Here is a 23,373-nt window from a genome sequence, read left to right on the forward strand (position 1 = left end):
TTACCTGTGAAGTTTAATTTAAATGTTTGTAACTTAATAGCAGTGTTTTTATTATTTTACCGCATCATTTCATGCAACAAACAGAACCATGATAATAGGTTAACGCCGGTTGCAGAGCTAGACCGACCGTCAGTGCGTACCGTCGGTCCTGACTCCTGACGATACGCATCAACAATTGTATGACTTTACACTAATGCGCATGACAATACGCGTGCGTATGGTCGGTCTAGCTATGAAAGGTTTTATGAATTTCCATACATATGACAAGCGCGACTGACGTACGCACTGACGGTCGGTCTAGCTCTGCAACCAGCCTAAGAATTGTGGTTAACTACGGTGCTACCGCTCAAAAAATATTGTAGTAAAATTCTAAATTAATAGGAACGCATACTTGTGCGTTCGGGTATACACCGCCTTATAATGCTTAAACAAAACCCGGGCGTAATAAAGGCAGATAATAAAATGCGTCTTATTTAATTTTAAACTGTTTATACTCCCTTAAATTTAATTTAACCGTTTTTATTATTAAATCTTGTTTGAATTGCATGCATTTTTATTAAACTCTTCTTATTAAGTAGTTTAATTTAACAGGGATATTTAATAAATACATAAAATTACACCAGGGTTACCTAGTCGGGTCCGTAGGTTACGCCCCCAGTGTGTTTTGCCCTCGTGGTGGAAGCCCCCGATTTCGTTTTAGTACTATAATATTTATTAGTTAAATATTTTTATCAAAAGTACAGTCAGATAGCAAAGTGTAACCTATTATAAAAAATGTCTAAGTCATGGTTCATTATTAAAATCAAAATCATAGTTTATTATTATAAATCTTTATTAACAATGTCGGTGTAACAAACGTTTGCTTATCTAATAATAGGTACTAATGGGTAATAATAGGTAATACGTAGGTACTTAATATGTAATAAAAATTAAATTAAATGTCTAATAAATAATAATAGGTATCTACGTAAATACAACTTTGATAACAAATAAAACCAAACATTAAAATAAAGCAACAATAACATGCAAAATCACAGATACGAAATTAAAAATTACAGTTTAAAATTAGGATTATTTTTATAGAATACTTATTTAGTAAGTTTGTCTACGTATTTGGTTCCGAAACACTTTTTTCATCGTCTGTATCTAGTAAAAAATATTTTTATTTCGGCGAAATCAACTATAATAACTTAATTTAAAATCGGGGGCTTCCACCACGGGGGCAAAACACACCGGGGGCGTAACCCACGGACCCACCTAGTCAGGGGTAGAGTTGCATATATTTTTATTTGCTGTAAAATTGGATTAATATGTTCAACCATACATCATTATTTAAAAATAGAAAATCCTATTGAATATTTTCACTGCAAATTACCGGACAATTTCTTTCAATTTTCCAGTGCATAATGCATGGCAATGACGTCATATAACAGGTGCTAGTATAATATCGATCGACTGCCATCTTTACTCGCATCGGCGGCTTCTTTAATAAATTATTGCACGAAGCCACCTGGCAAATGGATGGTCACGCGTTTCATTTGTGCGTGACGTTTATATGCGACGATACGGGGACGAAACGATAAAAATCGTATGGATAACTTGAGTCGTTTATTCAAAATACGATACATTTAAAGGTGAACGCTATTAGACATAGTAGGTACCAATTACTATTACTATGATCTACATAGTACATCAAAACCATGATTGAAAAATTAACACGTAAATGTGTACGTAAATCAGTTTTTATTGATACTATTTACTGTCAGTTAAAACATGAGCTTAATTTCCATAAGAACAGTCAGAAAAACTGCAAAATATTCACAATAAACAAATAAAATAAATCACACTTACGCTTTCACATCATCCCAAACTAAACAATGATTCAAATACCAATTTATGAAATGTTCAAAACAAATTTTAATTCAAGTAAACATTTGCTAACATAAATTGCAAAATCAGGACCAGAGCTTTCTGCGTGCAACAGCATTTTTTTTATCGTGTGATGTAAAAAAGAGCTCATATTACTTTCGCATACTTAATTAACAGACCAATGACGGATATAAAATTGTCGCTAAATATAGAGATGATTATTATTAATAACAATATTCACGACGTAGGCTGTAAATGAAATGCTATCCATTACACAGAATATATTATGACCTACTATTTTAGTATTATGTTTGATGCATATATGGTTTCTTATGAATAGAAATTAACAGTGTTTATTTTCTATATTATAGTAGTTTATTATAATATACTTCATGTATTTAATGAAAGAACCCTTTTTCATATCTAATAATTTCGTGTTTAAAATGTTTCGAAGTCAATTAATTTTCTTTTTATTCTATTATAAATGTTTAAATACAAATAAATATTATACTTATCTCTCATGTCCGTTGTTACCAGGCTCTCCACTGAAAGTTACGTTCTTTCAGGTAACTATAGTCACTAATGATTTAACCACGCGAACGTAAACTGATTTCAAAAATGTTACAAAAAACATTAGAAGTTGGAATCTATTTAACCACCTCTAAACTCAGTTCAAAAATATTGCCATACACTTTCGAATTTGGAATCAATTTTTGAGGTCGGTTAAAATACTATTAAACACCTATAAATATTACTATTAAACCCGCAAAGCACCGGCCTGGGTCACCCTTGTCCTCAATGTATTGGCATGCTAACGAAAAACCTTTATGGCTCATTGGTTTTATAAAAGATTTCCATATCAGTAGGGTTTCAAGCGTTTACAAATCATATATCATTTAAGAATATTATATAAGGAAAGGCTCGTGTTGTAGTGCAATGGAAATTCGGTTAATATTTAAATTGCCTTTTTTCTCTCTGCCTCTTAGAGGGTCTGACGATTATTACCACTTTTAATACTTGAAAAGGTTATTTATTGGTTAATTTATCCTTCTTCAAGGATTTTCCTACAGGTACTAGAGCGAGAATAAAAAAAAATTATATATGAATTTCCTAACTACGAGATTAATAGTAAGTGTTGGTTTCAACATCGGCTTAGTATTTCCCATTCTCCATTAGGTATACACGTCATGTTTTAAATTTTAGTACTTTCAAAGTACTTATTAGAATCGTAACAAAATGATATTATTTTTAAGCATGCCTCAAAAAATGCCTTCACTGACTCGTGTGTGTTGTACATTTCAGACCTCATATTATCTTGTTTTAAATGTAGGTATGTCATGTACCGTCCTATACCTACCGTCCATAGTTTATTCTTAGAAAAATAAACATTACAAATAGAGATTACCTGGAAATTCCATATATTTACTGAATTATAAATGTATCTACTACCCATATAATATAAGGGTCTATTTAGAACGATTTCCTTACTAAATTTGGTATAAGTTTACTCTTGAAAAGGGACCGTCCATCAATAGAGTGATGTTTATCGTGACGTTGATGAATACCATGGCCGGTATTATTGGGAAATAGTTTTTTATAGGGTTATATAGGAAATAATATACAATTATTATAATAAATCCTTATATATTATATTATCTACGTTTACATAATAAATAATGAAAACAAAGAGCGTATGTGCCGATCACACGTGTCTGAACTGAAACTTCATTGGCAAGATTCAAAAATACCAAAATCGTCGCCTTAGGTACTGCTTGATGTAATGGTATAGCCACAGGGTATAGCCATGGCGTGACCTTGAAGTTTTACGCTCAACGCGCCTAAAGAAGAATCCGTCCTCACTGGGATCGGGAGTTGCCATTTGATAAAAAGAAGAAGAAGAAGTTTCCTTCAAAACTATAACCTATTTCCCGGTTATCCTTTCAAATCATCATAGCTATGTATCTAGAATTAATAAAAAGTATCTAATACAGTTTTAATTCTAATATCTCCTTAAACATCATTACTTTTCAATGCATCCCAGAGTCATTAGTGTAGTAGTCAGTGACATACATTAGTATATAGGTAACGTGCGTTACATATAAAGGGCCACCCTGATATACGATACTGCAAAGGCATTTGGGTGTACGTGGTCCAACCCGGTAGTGACTGCTTAATGTAATTGAAGATGTGATTTCTTTGTGGCTAATTAAGGAAATCATTCGGATAAGTTTGAATTTATTGTTTTACTATCGGAGTGTAGTCTGTGCAATCTGTTTAAAAAGTTTGAATATATTAGAAGAATTAGGGAGAGTTCCAGAAATTGTTGATAGAGTCACTGATAGCCTATTAATTAATACTGTTGTGACACTGTTTTGAATGTATTTCATAATTTTTACTGATATTTAAACTAAATAACACATGTCCAGAAGTTGGAAGTTACAGTTTTTCAATTGCTGTCTCTCGATTAATTGTATTAATCGGGACAGCAATAAAGGGACAGAAATCTAAAACCCTTCAAGTCAACTTTCTTTTGACTATAAAAAAAGACTAAATAATAAAATAATATACCTAAAGCATTTTCTCTTCAGTTATATTGAAAACTAGCTGTGCCCCGCGGTTTCACCCGCGTTGCTGTGCTCCTGTTCTTCTTATCGTGATGATAATTTAGCTTTCCTGGATAAATATCTAACACAGAAAGAATTTTTCAATTTTGACCGTTCAAACAAACAAACTCTTCAGCTTTATAATATTAGATAACTAAAAATAATCAATTTCTAATCCAGATAAAACATGAGATTTCTAAAACCTATCAAAATTATCATACAAATTAACTATTGGTAAACTAAACATCAAGCGCGTTGATTTCACATTACATTTTCCTATTTGATTTGATTTGGCGTATTTGAATATGACAATTGGGTGGTTATCATCAATTTCTATTGTAATAGTGAAAATTATACACCGATATATTTAATTTTGAATTAGCTCCCAATGGATCATGCGAAATAAACTCGTTTACAATTCTGTCAAATGAACTGGGGATTTTGCTGTTTAGCTTGTTAAATTCAACATACCTACATAATATGTTTTTAATTGGTATCAATTGTATTGTAATAGCCTGACTAATTGTAATTATTTGATACAGCTGTTTTATCATAGCCCTTCTAAATTTTTATGTGAAATATCGATCATTGCACCCGAATAAATAAAATACGCCTGAAAATACAACACGGCAAAGTTTACGATTTATGTTTGTGTGTGTACAAATACCGTCTTATAGCAATTTGAGTTTACAAGATATACGTAATTTAATATATTTAGGCATTCTTCTTGTACATGTATTTGTTTGAATTCAACATACGTTATTTATTTCAATAGCAGAATATGATCTAGAATACATTTTATGCGGGTTCCCCTTGAATAGTGCCTCGTGCTGTATAGACATTATACAGACAATACAATACATAATATTATTATTAATTTTTATTAAATTGTACCAAACATCCTTCGTGTTTTTAATTATTCATCTTTTTAGTAACATTTATTCACAATATATTAAGAGCTTTCTTTTACTGGTTGAGTTTACAATAATTTGTACGGTCTACGAATACAAAAAACATGGATCATAAAATATGTATGATACATTATATTTAAATTTCAAATCGCGGTCTTGACTTAATCATGAGAATATCGCTGTTAAAAGCCTTGAGGAAAACGGAAAATAATAAATCATAATACTTATATTATGTGAAAAAGTTTAAGAAACAACTTATTTGTATAACATAATATTTTGGTAGACCGTACCTACTCTAATACATACAATTACTTACAGTAAAATAAGAACTTAAAAAAAAATAAAAAATATACTGGCCGAATTGAGAACCTCCTCCTTTTTTTGAAGTTGGTAAAAAGTGAGAAAATCTGTTTTTTGGTCATTTATTTGTTGATATAATGGACATAGTTTTATACTTTTTACATCATGGTAGAGACTAGGTTGTGCACTAGGTAGGGTAAACGCAGCTATCAACGACCCACCGAAAATCTGAAGGTATTACCGACCTATAAAAGTAATTCGAAATTTAAACGTTTCCAGAACTATTCTAGCTATAGGTAGGCAAAGTTATACACGAATGTATTACTTGAGCATCGTATACTTTAACGTTAGAGTGAGTAACTGAGCAAAAAAGAGTTAAAATGCGTAAGTTGCTGCGGGGTAGCGTGGAAGCAGGACGTGTCGTACTGTTCCGTTGTTCCTTCGGGTAAGTACTGTGAGTATCTTTTTAAGACATTTACAAACAAATGACATCTATACTTTAATTTATATTAATAAATGTCAATGCATTTAAGTGTCAACTTTTCATTTCTTACAACATTTTATTAATAAAAAGTAATTTGAAACGATAAAACTTAAAATTAAAATGGGACGGTGTTAGCTTCACCAGTTTAAGCCGCGGCAGGTATCAACGACCCGTAAGTCGGCAATGGCAGCAACGTAACTTTTTGTTTTATTTTCTTTTATGTTATTATATCACACTAACACAAGTGGTTTTATGGACCAGTTTAAATCTAAGCTATGAGTCTTCATAAAAATCTATTAGCGACTAAACTTTTTTGTCTAGTGTTGTGTCTTTTAGCGTTGTCAATTTATACAAAGTTATGATATTTTCGAGGATCCCTATCGAATAGTTACAGAAGTAAATCATTGTTTTTTTTTGTTTAAACAATATGCATTTGTTCATATTTTGTATGACATTAATCAATTATAATCTATTTTATAGTCTGATGATCAAATGAATTAAAATAACCATTTTTTTATGGGTCGGTAATACAATAATTAGGTTTATACTTACATACTTTAATACCGACCCATGTGGGTCGGCAATAGCAACTATAGGAAGCTATTACCGATCGAATATAGATTGTTTAGTTTCTCATCTACAAATTCAAATTCAAATTGCTTTATTTGCAGAATGTAGAATAAAGATGTTTGTATATACAGATAATATTGATCCTTAAACATTCTGCTCGTAATTGAGCGTGCAAATATATTTTTATTACTTTTATGACATAATTATAGGTGCCTATTAAAAATTATATTTTTAGGTTAAATTTAAAAAATTAAAAAAAATTATATTTTTAGATTTTTAGGTTAAATTAACATAAAACATATAATTAGGTATATTTTTTCCAGAAATATGGAGCCACGAAAGCGGCGAAAAGTATTCAGTAAAACACAACTCGCCGAAGCAATCAATCAAATAGCATAACGAAATATCCTAGAGTTTGAAATCCTTAATTTAATATATATTGTACATACATTAATAGTATTATGTTGATTAATTTAAAAGTTTATAATTATTTAGTTTATTACTAAAAAGTACTCATTTGTTTTATTAAAAATAACTACAATTAAAAAATACGAATATATTTGCATTTTTATTTCATTTTATTAAGATCGGTAATCATCATCATCACTAGCTTCTATACATTCCATTGCTGGAAAAAGGCTTCCTCTCACATACGATCGGGAATAGCTGCATAAAAATCGTTAATAGCTTCACAGCCGTTTTTATGGGTCGGTAATAGCAACAATCGACTAAGTCACATTGTAAATTATTTTTTACAAGATAATCCTTTATTAGAATGTATTTGCTTCAATAAATACATTTTTTATACATAACACTAGCATATAAAATGAAATTATAAATCTTTAGAAGAACCAGTATACTTAAAAAATATGGTTGATTTTGAAATTGCCTTAGAGGGGTCGTTAATACCTGCGTTTACCTTAATTTAAAATCCAGATTGTAGGCGCCAAGATACTCAAATTACATATTATTATATCCATGCATACCAACTAAAAAAAAATTTGTACCCACGTCTTTTTGTTTGTCGGGGGCTCTCTGGGAAAATCATTGGAAGATAGGGGAGGTTATAGGGCAATATTATGTTATTATTTATGTGGGAAGAACCACGTGTCTTGAAGCCGTAGGTAATGCAATCAATAATAAAATACATTTTTATATCGGGCAGTTTTATAATAGCTTTATTTTTACCTATAAGTACATACCTATTATGTTATAGTAATATCAAATATGTATCTGTATGTGACTCAAAATCTATACAAAAATTATAAAGCTGAAGAGTTAGTTTGTTTGTTTGTTTGAACGCGCTAATCTCAGGAACTACAGGGGCCTTAGACAAAGTAACAATTACAAAACGATAACGAAGTTAGAAATCGCAAAAATGTATGGGATTGACATACGCCGCGTTAGATCACGTGGTCTATCTAATGTCAATCCCATACATTTTTGCGATTTCTAACTTCGTTATCGTTTTGTAATTGTTACTTTGTCTAAGGACATGCTCGCTGGTCTAAGGCCCCTGGTCCGATTTGAAAAATTCTTTCCGTGTTAGATAGCAGAATTATCGAGGATTATTACTGTAAAAACTATTAGTAGGTACGTATGTATAGGTACTATATTGCGTACTTGTTACATTTTGTTTACAAACATACACATATTATTTAATGATCTACAATCACCAATAGATGGCGTTAGATGAAATACGTGGGTATTTTACATTTTACGACTTCCATTGCGCCATTTTAAAAGGCTATGAATCACACTAATAAAGGAAACGCAGGAATGTAGTTAAAACAATATGAATGATTGACTTTCCTTATATCAATCGCCTTGACTTGTGGATAATCCAAGAATATGTAACGCACACATTCACAAATATAGTAGGTAATTAATGCATGTGCCACAGCCTAGGTATTTCAGTTAACGAAGTCGTTTTACTGCAATTTCAATTATAATTAACTAATGCAATAATAAGTTAATTAATAATAATTATTAGCATATTATAGCTAATAGTTAGTACCTACTAATTGTCATTAATATATTTTGTTATTATTATCTCTAACGTTGTCCTTTATGCTACATTTTAAGATCGATTAATTTATTATTTACACATCTACCCATACAAGTAAATTGTAGTGTACGAAAGTTAAATAGTAATTTCTACCTCCTTTTAAATTAATAAACTACAACATTTCGTCTTTTAAATATGAGTCAAAAGCAAAATATTTACGCAAATTAGCATAAATTTCAGGCTGTTCACGTTTTTGTCTGATCACGTACTTTAATAATTACAAGTGACGCTTTTAATACCATGACAAATTTCGCGTGAAACAACACAACTAATTGTTTAAGTTTGTTCTACTGGTGTTCTGCTCTGTGGCGTACGCACACATGCACGCGGCACGTTACTACGAGACGCCTGCGTGTGCGCATTCACTGTACTGCAGTCGTGTTTGATTATTGTGATTCATTGGTGTTGTGGTGAAATTCTCTCGTGATATTTTGTGTTTCTTAACCTTAATTTAACTGGATTTGTCTTATAATAGCCGGTAAGTGTTTATATAATTGTTCTTGAATACGTTAGTAATCATTCTTCAGGTGTTTTACTAAACTTTAGCGGTTCCAATCAATGATTCGATAAATACATTTTACGATTAGTGTGCCGTGGTTGTTATGTTATAATGTATAGAGAAATTATTTCCGTTTGGAAGAGTTAATACCTATGCTACGTACTTTGTGGTAATTTGAAACCATATTTAAGTTTATATTATTTTAAAATTGATGCATTAATAAGTCTAGAAAGCGGTATAGTAATTGTTAGGTCATTATTTCTGGCGCGATCGTTAATTCTAACACGGTCATTGCAATTTGCAACTACTATGTATTATACCTACGTGTATTGCAAATTGCAACTTTTTAACCTAAATAGGTATCATATAAAATAATTACTTGAAACTGGGACTACCTCTTTATAGAAATGTTTTGCACGATTCCAACATTATTTTTACCTGTATTTCATAACACTTTAATGCCTACTACAAAAGGTGCTCAATTTTAAGACTTGTCCCTCACCTATGTACCTAGTAGGTAAGTAGGTATAATGGTAGGTTTTATTTTTATTTCTGTATTAATTAAACGTATACAAAAAATGCATTGCAAAAAAATTACGCGTAGAGCACGTTATTAGATCATGCAGAAGGAAAAATAGAAAAATAATAAATTGTTCAATTATAGACTTTCCTCATGCAATCGTTTGATGTGAATTTAAATGCGCATTGACATATTATTTTGTTTTAGTATAGGTAGGTAGGTACACAGAACTATATCGAGTATGTGATAACAGCCGAGCCACCCATAATTTGATTGATAAATAAACATGACGATTTCCTGCGTTTGTTGTATAGACATTAGAAATGAAACCTTGGAATGTGTAGATAGGTAGGTACTTAATCTGTATAGGTATCTATACGTATTTTTCCTATTATTTTATAGTTAAGTTGTTACAAATATTCCTGTATTTAGTAATTATATTCAATTTCCTAAATACAGGAATAAGATGTGTTACAAACTTTTAAAAAGATTCAAGTAATTTCGGGATCATTGTGGATCAGTAATTTGATAATCGTATGTGGACGCGAATTTCTTAATGAAAATAAGAATCGATGAATCATACCTATGTCCTACTTACAAAACTAAAGTTCTGTTTTTAGTTTTTTGCTCGCAAAACTCAAATAGCCTTGTAATTGTTACACGTTGCATGTCTATGGTGCGGTGTTTTCTTCTAATGAAAATAGAGTTTCTGTGATCTGTGGTACATACTGTTTAGGAAATTAAAATTACAAACAAAATGTAAACAAGCTTTCCTCTTCGATAATAATTTATTATTCATCCTAATAGGTAGGTAAGTAGGTTATGTTTTTTTAATTCTTCGATTTTAAATTGATTGTTTCTTAATTTGTTATACCTACATACCTATTTGACTTACATTTACAAATTCTGAGTTGTTGTTTGCAATAATTAAGTACCTACCTACCTGCATAAAAACATTACTCAGATTTCAGACCATTTTGAATTTCAGTCTAATAAAATGTGATATAAAATTATTTTAAATAATAACAACAAATAATTAGTTTCACTATCGATATAATTAATTATTAATTAAACAGTATAAGCACACTCATTATTATTGCAGAGTTTGTAAATAATACTAAGCGGTTTCAAAAACTTAGTACCTAACCGCCCATTCACGTTTCGGTATACAAAAAATGTCAGAAATAGACAGAAATATATAGTATAGACACAGTATAGATTCACAAAATAATGAAAATAACAACAAATGATTACACTAGCTATCAATTTAAAATGGTTTCAACTTTCAAATAATTACAACCGCAGAAAATTTCAATTAATGCATCTATCGCGAAGTAACAACGCATTTACATTTGATAATAAACCCTTTTGTATGGTAATAAAGTTGTATTTTAATTGTGTAACTAGTCATATAAAGTTGTTATACATTTATACGTAGGTATAAAATAACGAGGTCTCAGAACACCATAGAATTTAATCGGCTGAATTGTTCGCATCATCGTTACACTGATAACTTCGAGAATAGGTACATAAAATATATTATGTTCTGTGATACATAATGTTGATAATATATATTAGGTATCAAATTAATTACAAGGACTGAATTTACTTGAGAATATGAATTTATGTACCTATTCGATAATTAATATGTACGTACATAATATAATGTAAACATTATCAGCAGCCCGATTACCTATTAAATAATATTTAGTTTCATTAAATAGATATTATAAACAAGTCCAATATTATTATTATCTGAAATGTTTTATTAAAAACTTTTGGACCGTTTTTCCTGTTCGCCTATTTTTAAATTGACATACCTACGAGTCTCCTTTTAAAAGCATTTTAACTTATGGTATGATAATACAACAGAATACTTAATTGTAGCTAACGCTAATAATGTTATTTTTTTGTTATACTTTCAGACGAAATGCAGGTAGCTAGGCGAGACTGGTGTTGTGGAAGCAGCCTTCGAATAAAATGCTTTATTATTGGATATATGAATTTGGTAAGTAACATACCTATTTATTATTTATCATTATTAACAGCCCATTTTATTTTTTAATACAGCAATATAGTGCCTGGTGCCACAGATAATATAATACTATATAATAGTAGGTAGGTAGTACTCTCTAATTAGTAATTACATATGTACACAACATTGATAAGCAATTTTTGTTAATAACAAACCTACTCAAATTATTTAAAAATGATTAACAGCACGTTTTAGATTATCTTCTGAATTGATTGTCACTGAGAAGAATCGGCAAGGAACATCAAATATTAATCCTACAGGGTTAATCCCCGCCAAAACTGCTGAAGGTCAATGAAACTACAAAGTAAATAGTGACGTTTATTGAATAACTCGTGACTCATAAACATTGTATCTCTGTGACGTCATCCATACAAGTCAATAATATTGAAGCGAGTATTCGTATACAAAATTATAATTGATACTATATTACTATAAAAATATTAAAGGCCCTATAGATTGACCCCTTATTTTTGGATTGGCAAATTGTTTTGCTAGAAAATAATATGTTTATAACACATGAGATAGAATTATAAAATTATCTGACCCAAAGTGGATTTGTGTTATGTGAGTTACATATTATATGAATTAAAGCTCTAAGGAGCTTTAACGGTATAAATTCTCGGGTGTCAGTTTGTATATAAAATATATTGAAGAGTTTGACCTTTTACGATGAATTAATGAATACGCAATACGTATAAGGTTTAAACCTGTTTCACATAGCGATAAAATCCTTCGTCGTTTAAGGAAAAAGTGAGTCCAAAACTTACTGGAGAGCTTTTACGTAAGTTCATAAAAACGCTATTCTTTCCTTAACATAATAATATGATGCATGTTTATATAAATTATTGAAAACAAATCTGTTTGTTACCTACTAAACAGATTTGTTCGGGAAGGAAGGGAATTCTTCACAAGATAAGAGAGTTCAAATGCACTGATAACATTTACATATCCGATAATAATAATTAATTATTAGTTAATAGGTTATAAGGTTAACATCAAGTTGCATGTAAAATTATACTAATAAATTAAAATATTTTGCATATATATTCAATAAATGCATACAACTTTTTTATAGAAAAGGTGACATAAATATTAAATGAATCGGCCCTATATATTCTATAACTGTACATTTATTTACGAAATAACCTAGGTATATAATAATCTGCAATAATCTTCTGAAATTTCTATAAAAGTAACTTCTCTTCATTCAAGGCTTTAGCTAATAAACAAGTCTTACAAACTTACCAAAAACACATAAAATACAGCTGGAAACAGTTTTTCATATCTAGCATACGAAAATCTCTTGTAACAAACGTTTGCAATTAACTGGTAAGCCCGCATGCATGGAAAAAGACAACAGATTTTTTTTATCTTCCTCATTCGTACGATATGGGTGCAATTGTAAGTATTTTCGTGACAAAATATGCAGGATTAAGAGTTGGATTTGAAATTATAATCGCTAGAGAGTTTTATGAAAAGTTTGTTATGAAGTTACAGTGATAATTCATTAATTTTTTTCTGAGTTGTTTGTTCAACAGTCGATGATTACATATGTATAGAGAAACAGAATTAGGTAACTTGGTTGAAAAGATTTTTATGAAACATGCTACGTATTTTTGTACCTACTATGAAAAAAATGTTGTGTGTTTTTATGAAACCACGGTAAAAGTGAAACTTACGATAATTATCGTACGTCACGCGACATGCGCTACAGTCTACACAGACCAAAAAGTTTGAGACGATGTAATAAAAGTTTCACTTTAAAATACGAAAAATTTTATTTTTTTACCATTTTACTCCTCCTACCATTTACTCGTATAACCTATCATACGGAATTTTTTTTATTAATCTCCATACATATAAATATTATTAAATACTAGCGGGCCGCCCCGGCTTCGCCCGCGGTACATGTTTACGTTTTCTCTACATAAGAACCATCCTCGTACTTCAAGGAACATAATAAAAAATGAATTATCGAAATCGGTCCACCCGTTCACGCGTGATGCCGTGACAACGCGAAACGGGTTTCATTTTTAGGTAGGATATATAATATATATATATATAGAAGATAGACTAGCAAAATAAAGCCTAGCAATTTTAATGTGATAATATGTTATATGCAATTCAATAAGTGCATTGACTTCATAATAGCTCATTGCATTCCATTAAAATAGTAGACATGAATCATACAAGGAAAACTTCACATTTTATTAATAATGGTTGCTAGAACTTAGAAGACTTCAGACTTTGAAGTTTAAAATAAAAGGATTTTGAACTCTTAAAAAGGCTATTTTTTAAGCTAAATTATGGAATTTATATACGCGTCAAAACAAATTTGTTGAAGTTTTATCTTCGCATAGTATGCATATCGATGACTTACAGCCAAAAAGGGATAAGCGCCATTTTTTGGAGAACGGACTTATATATACCGCTGAATTGCTCTTTTTTTTCTGCGTCGTTTGGTCTAGTTCACACATCTCTAGGTTAAACTTTAAGTCGGTTAGGCGGTAGTAAAATCAAAGACTAAGGCCAAATTTCTTCGTCTTAAACGACAGATTTTTTTGTGTGGAATGCATTTTGGTAGTTAATCAAAAATATTTCAATACAAACAACCTTTATACTTTTTGGGCTTCCTGTAAATTTTTAATATTTTAACGTTAAGCCATTTTGCCTGAAGGCAAGTATAAAAAAAATATGCGTATAAGATAATTTGCTTCGCTGTAATTTTTTGTTAAATTTCATTTAGTACTTTACGCTCGTGCCTTCAAAAAACAAAATTGTCGTTTGATATAGAAAGGCAACATTTTTGAGACTTAATTTGGTGTTTAGCAGTTTTTTTCCGGTTAGTCTTTAAACACTTAAATGGCGGATACTACATTTGTCCCTATAAATATTTAATAATAGTTTGTCGCTTATACTTTTTTTTCCCCCCCGAAACAGAAGAAATTTTGACGCTTAGGATAAAATAGCAGAAATGAAAAATACGTTTATGCTAATTTGTTTTCATCCTATTTGTCGTTTATCTGTCTAAAAACAGTTTGGAATGGTGGTTATCGGTATCGTTTCCCCAAACCTACGAGCCCAAGCGGCTTCGCGATGAGAAGACTGATTTCATTAATCTTAATTAATGTTAAGAAAACTTTGTTTGTTAAAGTTGCAGTTCTATTTTTTTTTATTTTTGTAATGTTTTCTATGAGAAATACCTACACAGAACAAAATTAAATATACATAAAAATTACAAAACGTTGAATTCTATTTAAAAAATCTAGTTATATTAGTGCACTTGGCGATAGACTAGCGCGACTTCCTTCGGGAACAAGGGCGTTTTGGTCCCTCGCCAAGGCCATCCAAGGTAACTTTTGTCGTTCATCCTTTCCACCTTTGCACAAGGACGAAGACTCTCTGGCCCATTCCGCTAAAGAGAAAGCCGAACTCTTGGGCGCTCTCTTTGCTAGGAACTCGACTCTTGATGACAGGGGAATGACACCGCCGACCATCCCGCGGTGCAACCATTCAATGGCGGATATACGCTTCACACAACGTGCCGTTCGAAACGCTCTCTTTTCCCTTGACATCCATAAGTCGACTGGGCTGGATGGAGTCTCCCCTATTGTGCTTAGGACATGTGCTCCTGAGTTGGCACCGGTTGTAACGCGTCTTTTTCGGCTCTCTTACGCCAAAGGCATTGTCCCGAATTCGTGGAAGACTGCTCTTGTCCACCCAATCCCTAAAAAAGACGATCGCTCAAATCCGTCTAACTACAGACCGATCGCCATCACTTCTTTACTCTCCAAAATAATGGAATCCATTATTAACTGCCAGCTCATGAGGTATCTGGAGGAGAACCAGTTGTTAAGCGACTGGCAATACGGTTTCCGTAGTGGTTGCTCGACTGGTGATCTTTTGGTGTACCTCACTCACAGATGGGCGAAGGCGGTTGAGAGTAAAGGGGAGGCATTGGCTGTAAGTTTGGATGTAGCGAAAGCCTTCGATCAAGGCACTTCTAGCGAAATTACCATCTTTCGGACTTCCTGCAAGGTTATGCGATTGGGTTGCCAGCTTCCTGGAAGAGAGGAGCATTAAGGTCGTTATCGACGGTTCTTGCTCTAAGCCTCTTCATGTGAACGCTGGTGTCCCACAAGGCTGCGTGCTATCTCCTACACTGTTCCTTCTGCATATCAATGATTTGTTACAAATCAGTAACATTCATTGCTATGCAGACGACAGTACGGGGTATGCTCTTTATCCCGGCCGTGCAAACACCTCAAAGGAAAGCCTCAATGTGAGTCGAAACAAACTTGTGTCTGAAGTCGAGTCTTCTCTCCAAGAAGTCTCGGAGTGGGGCGAACTTAATCTTGTCGAGTTCAATCCCCTAAAGACACAGGTTTGCGCGTTTACCGCTAAAAAGACCCCATTTGTCGTAGAACCTCGGTTTAAGAGTACTCCCCTTAGTATATCGCCGAAAATCGGAATCCTCGGAGTTGAAATCTCGAGTGACGTTCAATTCCGCAGTCATTTGGAAGCGAAAGCTAAATTAGCCTCGAAAAAACTTGGTGTGCTCAGTAGATCGAGACAGTACTTCAAGCCGGCCCACCGACTTCAGCTGTACAAGGCTCAGGTGCGACCGCATATGGAGTACTGTTCTCATCTCTGGGCCGGAGCCCCACAGTATCAACTCCTTCCACTTGACCGCATCCAACGTCGAGCAGCTCGAATTGTCGATGACCGCAGGCTTTCCAATAGGCTCGATCCACTGTCAGTGCGGAGAGACGTTGCGTCTCTCTGTATACTGTACAGAATCTACTACGGGGAGTGCTCTGAGGAATTGTTCCACCTTATACCAGCCGCACAGTTCCACCACCGGACCACACGCCGTAAAAACCAGTTCCATCCGCACCATCTGGATGGTTGGCGCTCCACCACTGTCCGCTTTACCCGTAACTTCCTTCCGCGTACGGTGAAACTGTGGAACGATCTGCCACCTATGCGGTGTTCCCGAACAACTACGACATTGGGGCCTTCAAGAAAAGAGCTTATTTGTACATTAAAGGCCGGCAAAGCACCTGTAACACTCATTGTGTTACAAGTGTTTATGGGCGGTGGTGACCACTTAACATCAGGTGGCCCACCTGCTCCTTTGCTTGCTCTGACATAAAAAAAAAAATACCTTTGTTATTTTTAAGTTAATTTGAGCTCGGCTATGTAAGAGCCATTCGTCGGAGATGCTTTTTTATTTTGTTTTTGATTTTGTGATGCTTATGTTATGTGCTATTAATACGTCAAATAAAGACTGATTTGATAAATATTGATGTCTTCTAATTATTTACATCCCTAAAGCAAAATTTGGGGCAAAGCAAGTTTCAGTATCTTATGCAAAATATTTCCGTTAAAAAATTTAACTTTATACAGTTTTGCATACTGTTAATTTTTATTCGGTAGCTCCTTAGGCAGTATTTATCTATATTTTTTCCCTAAAACTTTTGCTTGTGACATTTTTCTTCGATGTATATAACATTTAAATTAGAATTACGTCATTTATGCTCAAGCAAAAAATTCAAGTATTTACACTTATGCCCTTTTTCCTGTTTACAAAATAAAAACCATTTGAGGATAAGCGACAGTAAATTGTATTTTGCGCTATATAATGGAAAAATAAAAACGTCATTTAATAAGTACTAAATTCAATGCTATATTGTATACATCTCCAGCTTTTTGGGGTCTATACAATTTTTTTTATGAATTTTTTTTTTATATTTTTCACTTTAAACCACTCTCATGAACAATTTTATAGGTGGCGGTTATCCTTTATTGGCTGTAAAGCATCGATATTATGTCCTTTAACAACGTAGACTCATTAACTTATTTTATCCTAATCGTATTAAACGTGAATCTTTCTGAGCATGGAAGAGCGGCCATTTCTTAGTATTTCACATAAAACTGAACGGTTTTTCATGTTACTTGGCAGTGCTGTAGTTTAAGAACTAGAATAAAAAATATTCTATAGAAATACTTGTTTTTTCTACTCGTCTACCGTTAAAACCAATGACTTACAGCAATCAGGCAGAGAACATCCACAGTACTCCGCTAGATGTTCCTATCATATATAATTATATGAATTCTTTGGCAAAATATGTAAAATTATTGATAGTGAGTTTCTTGCCGGTTTTTCCCCGTAGTAACAGCATTCCGAATTGGTGGTAGATGTTAAAACTATGCTCCTAATGACGATTCAAAAGTGCTTCTAGAAGTCTAATTGAATTAATAAATGTTTGTTTAAGTTGATGGAAACATCTAGTTACAACAAATCTAAGTAGTCAAAAGACTAACAAATCTAATAATTACATAGTAATCAGAATAGAAATATTTCCCAATGCTAATCGACAATATTTTACAGATCGCAAGCATCGTGGACATCGGATGTCACCTCCTCGTAGTCGCCATTGTTACCAAGGGTTTCCAATGCGACGTTGACAAAGATAGTGTAAGTTTACAAATGAAAACATGGTCGTTTTAATGGTTCAGTTTTACAATTCGTTGTACGAATGGACTTTTTCTTATTTTAGATTAAAGTGGGCCGATTACACGCTTATGTTAAGTTTATTATTTGTTTGCTCTTAAATTTTAAAATATTATAGGTTCGAACAATCTTTAAAATGTATTGTTGTAATCTAAGATGTATTGTTGCAAAATAATCTATGATATATTTGAGGAAATTAAAACGCATATGTCAAAAATAAATTAGAGAAATTTATTTTTCTGTAAAAATATTATCAGTTCTCGTAAAAACACAATACACTTCGTGGACCAAGTTAATTCATAGCAAAATAAATATTTAAATCCATACTAATATTATAAATGCGAAAGTAACTCTGTCTGTCTGTCTGTTACTCAATCACGCCTTAACTACTGAACCAATTTGCATGAAATTTGGTATAGAGGTATTTTGATACCCGAGAAAGGACATAGGCTTTTTATCCCAGAAATCCCCCGGAAACGGGAACTATGCGGGTTTTTCTTTGACTGCGCGGGAGAAGCCGCGGGTGGAAAGCTAGTTATACATGTAACTTAATGTAACAAGTCTTCAATTGTTTTTTTAGCTCCGTCTAACAGACTGGCCATGGCTTGAACCAGTGCTTCTGGTGCTCAATCTAGGAACTCATGGTTTCTATCCCTTCCCGCTAATACTGCGTTCATACAGTGACCCTAATATTGACTACTTTCCGATGCCTGGACAACCCCGGTGCTACCCTGGGATGCTGCATGTCTATCTCATTGATATTTTGAACTTTTTGATCAACGCAATATGGTTCAGATTCGTTCTGTCATTCGTTGCTGCTGTGCATAAGGTATGCTAATATTCTATTCATAATACAATATGAACGTTGTTCTGCCAAGACACTATAAATACTTACATAATGTCAGACAAATCAAATATTCACGAAAAGTTTAATAAGAATCGGTCTAGCAGTTTCAGATGCGATCGGTCACAAACACTTTTCTGCCTGTGATTCTAATTTGACAAAATTTTATGAAAAAATATCTACAGTAACAATTTTAGCATTAATTACTATTAGCCTATTCTGAAATTAGTCTTTTTATTATTGACCTGTGTTTTAAACATGAAAATAACAATTTAAAAAAATCAATAAAAATTCACAGAAAGATCCAGAACCCATGCGAATGTTCTACGGTCTATCCGTCCTGAAGTTGGTTCTACAAATGCTATACATAGCGTACCAACCCGACCGCGATGACTTCACTGTGGAAGGCTACTGGTTCATCAAACTGATGGATGTTTGTAAGTTATTTAACTTCACTTCATCAATAAAAAGTCTTCTAGAATAAATTAATTAATTTCTTGCGTACAAAAAATCTTTATATATTCTTTTAAAAATCTCATTTAAAAAGAATTTGAATGCTATTAAATTAAATATTTTTTTTTATGCATTATCTTATAGGTTACAACTGATTATAATTTTTATGCAAAAAAAAATTAAGTATTCAAAACAGATAAACCGCTGACATAATCCAATTTGTTTTAAAACACTCAATTTATTAATTGGCCCAGCTACAAAATTTATAAAAACATCAACTTATTCCACAGGCGTTGCAACTATATTCCTGTTTATAATCCACAAGTATATAAAACAATTGATGATCGAAAGAGCGCAGCTTATCATGGATCAGCCGCCATCTTACGTCGAGTGTCTAATTAATGGAGGGAAACCACAGATAGAAGAAAAGAAAGAAGCCATAGTGACAGTAGAACAGGGCAAAGACAATACAAATGTTGCTACTACATAATTTTAGTCTATGGGTGTATTTTACGAATTTAAATTTTGATTCCTATTCTTTTTATTTTTTTTATTATATACCGTCTTGACATGAAAATTTGGAAATTGTGTTGAAATTTTCTTGTAAGTAAATTATATTATATTTATAGTCGAAACGGATTAGTATGGTATATTTTAAGTATTTTTAGTTTTTAATTGTTAAAACGAAGATTTGTAATCTCAAATAAATGGACACTTACTTATAATAAAGTTTCTTATTTAATTTATTCTCTTTAGATTTAAAAATGAAAACAAGTAAACTGCATAAAAATTGTAATAACTTGTCAAAGAAATCAACTTTTTTTATGAAATTAAATTGGAACATTAAACCTCGACTTTTGCAAAAAAAATGTAATTACATTTTTCCATTCCAAGATTATTTTTAAAACCTAAAACACCTTGTTAATACATTTCACCGGCATAATCTGTTTAATACTATAATAACAGATCACGACTGTGAGGCTGAAATAATAAAAGCTTCATTGGAAATTGTTCAGTAAAGTGAAAGCAATAGATACGAAAATCGTTCGCTGTAAAATGTATGAGTGGTGTTATTTTGATCATTATTGTATTTGGAGAGTTTCCAAAGTCCTTAGCAGGTTGTGGTGAACAGTAATACCTGTGATGCTCTTTATTAATTTTACTGTGCATTTTAACACAGTTTGTGTGCGGTCAGATTTGTAAAATTTCCAAAATATATTCTAATATTGAACTTTAAACTTGATATTAAACACACTTGAGAAAAAATTTGGCTACTCCAAATTAAAACTAACACAAGATTAAAACAAAATCTAAATTGTAACAAAAGATTACGAAAATTTCAAGTAAGTTAAGTATTTAATTATTTAATAAAATAACTTACTTGAATTTTATTTTTTCGGTACGGATTATCGCCATTTCGAATTCCCTATATTAATTGGTATCGAGAGATTAATATTAGACAAAATAAAGAGTGATAGAGCGGTATAGAGTTTTATTGTAATGCATCCACGTTTTAATCTATGGAGATTGGATACATCTATATCTGACTTATTCTAACTATTTAATAGACGGACTTCATAAATGTATAATTTTGTTAAAAGAACAAGATTTATTGTAGTCTGAAAAAGTCAAACGGAGAAGGTGAAAAAATATTGTGGAGTTCTTACACTCACGATAGTGAATTGTCTTCGTGGTCAAGATTTAGGACGCCACGCTGCATTAACGAGGCATCGCCATCGAGTCTGCATAGTCGATTTTTCCATAGAGTCGTGTACCTAAAGTCCTCTAGGGGGGGTAAGGGGCAGATGCATTGTACATCTGTTTCACTGATCGATTTTATTCAGGGAAAAGTAGGTGATCAGCCTTCTGTGTCCTGCCAGACCGAGACATTTTTTTCTTAACCCAGCAGCCCTCTGTTCTGCGCTCACGCGTCAACCACTGTACCAAGGAGGCATTATAGGTACATAGAGTCGTAAATTTTTCAAATTTAATAAGCTACGAGTAATAAAGTTTGGTTCATGTCATTTGCTGTTCCAAACGTTTAATCAACTTTACTTTAATTTTTAAAAACCTTAATCAAGATCCACATCTGTGACCCCAGATATCATTTATTATCTGCCCCCACAAGGATCATAGCGTTATGAAGACAACCAAATCCCGTAATCCGAGAGACATTTATTTTCTCGCGAATCTTTATTATTTTAAAAATGTAGCCCTCGCCTTTTAAATCCTACGTCGTAAACAGGAAATCATCTGAGGAAAATCTCTAGATATTTTCCGAGCAAGGCATTAAATATAGAGGCTAAGAATAAATACTAGTTGCGGATTATGTTTGCTGTTTGTGTGAAATAGCGAGGCAATTTGTAGGTGCCCGCTACGCTGTAAAGGGAATCGGTGAAAAGCTCTTAAAATACGTCAGTTTTCAATAAGGTCAAGACGGTTCATGATAAAATATTTGGTAAATTTATTTCAAAGATATTTTATACTGCTAACGTTTCGAAAATGCGACATGAGGCAGATTACTTAAAACATTTCCTTGGTGACACGTGGGGCACTTTATATGAGCTTTATGGGCCAATTTTGGAATAATATGCGATCGGGGAATGAATAAAGTGTTCTTGTATAGTGGTTAAGAATTAATCATGAATCTTCAAGTTGCGATTCAACTTAGAAAATATCTTTGTCAAGGGGCATGTGCTACCTTATCTGTCAATTAATATAACAAAAAAAAAATATTATAATAGTTAATACAGAGAGAAAATATTATAATTAACATAGTGTGATACAGACATTCACTAATTTAGAAAATCTGTTAATTTATAGGTAATTTAACCGTCAGTATTTCAAATAATCATCGTATTTTATATAATTAATTATTACATAACGAGAATAATGGTAGGTAAAATTCATATTGTTTCATCTTTAATTCATAATTCAAATCTTTAAAGAAGTTAAGTCAATCAATGAATCGCTTAACAGGACATCAATGTCCCTTTATTTTCCGTAAAGTTAGTTATTCATGGATTAATGGAGATTTAAAATCGGTTTGTATCAAAGTAACAACGTGGCTATTAATTTGTAACCCAAGCTATGAAGCCTGTTGATTACAGGCTGCGACATCTTGCCTCGCTTTATATTTAAATTCGGATTCTGTTGTGTAAAACAACACGATATTTAAAAGAATATTCATTTAATTCTCGTCATATTCCGGCATTGTCAATGGAGCCTTATTTTGAATGTAGTTTTAGTTATGCGTGTTTTATTTTTTATAAGCGATAGATTACTACATTATGATCATGAATTACGTTTCTAGTAAAGCACAAAATTTCCCCTAAATTTAAATTAAATTTAAATTGCATTACTTATAAGGACAAGAAGAAACAAACGAAAATGCAAACAAATACTACTAACGTAGTAACTGTTTAGTTATCTGTTGCAATAATATCTGTCTCTGAAGCATGAATGAAATAACACTTCAAAGCCTACCCTCACTTACCTAATATGTTATTACACTCATCCAAGTTCCATATTAAATTATTAATACTATCTCACACTAATTAAGTCATCACACATAATATAAGCTATAATATCAAATATTAAGCTCGTAACTTACATTTTATTACCCATTGGTCATTTCCAACTACCCACGTACAAGAACAATGATTTAGGACACCCTCTACAGTCTACAGTATCGCTCGAT

General features: G+C 32.2%; 1 protein-coding gene across 1 annotated transcript; it reads left to right on the plus strand.

Moving 5' to 3' along the window:
- The first annotated feature begins 9,144 nt into the window (after positions 1–9,144).
- On the plus strand, positions 9,145–20,391 carry LOC123700860. Its single transcript, XM_045648211.1, has 6 exons — positions 9,145–9,283; positions 11,750–11,832; positions 18,254–18,340; positions 18,957–19,205; positions 19,519–19,657; positions 19,964–20,391. Exons 2-6 carry the CDS (start codon positions 11,755–11,757, stop codon positions 20,161–20,163), a joined length of 753 nt encoding a protein of 250 aa, XP_045504167.1. The 5' UTR covers positions 9,145–9,283; positions 11,750–11,754; the 3' UTR covers positions 20,164–20,391.
- The last annotated feature ends 2,982 nt before the right edge of the window (positions 20,392–23,373 follow it).

Source organism: Colias croceus, chromosome 20 (genome assembly GCF_905220415.1).
Source record: "Colias croceus chromosome 20, ilColCroc2.1".
NCBI lineage: Eukaryota > Metazoa > Arthropoda > Insecta > Lepidoptera > Pieridae > Colias > Colias croceus.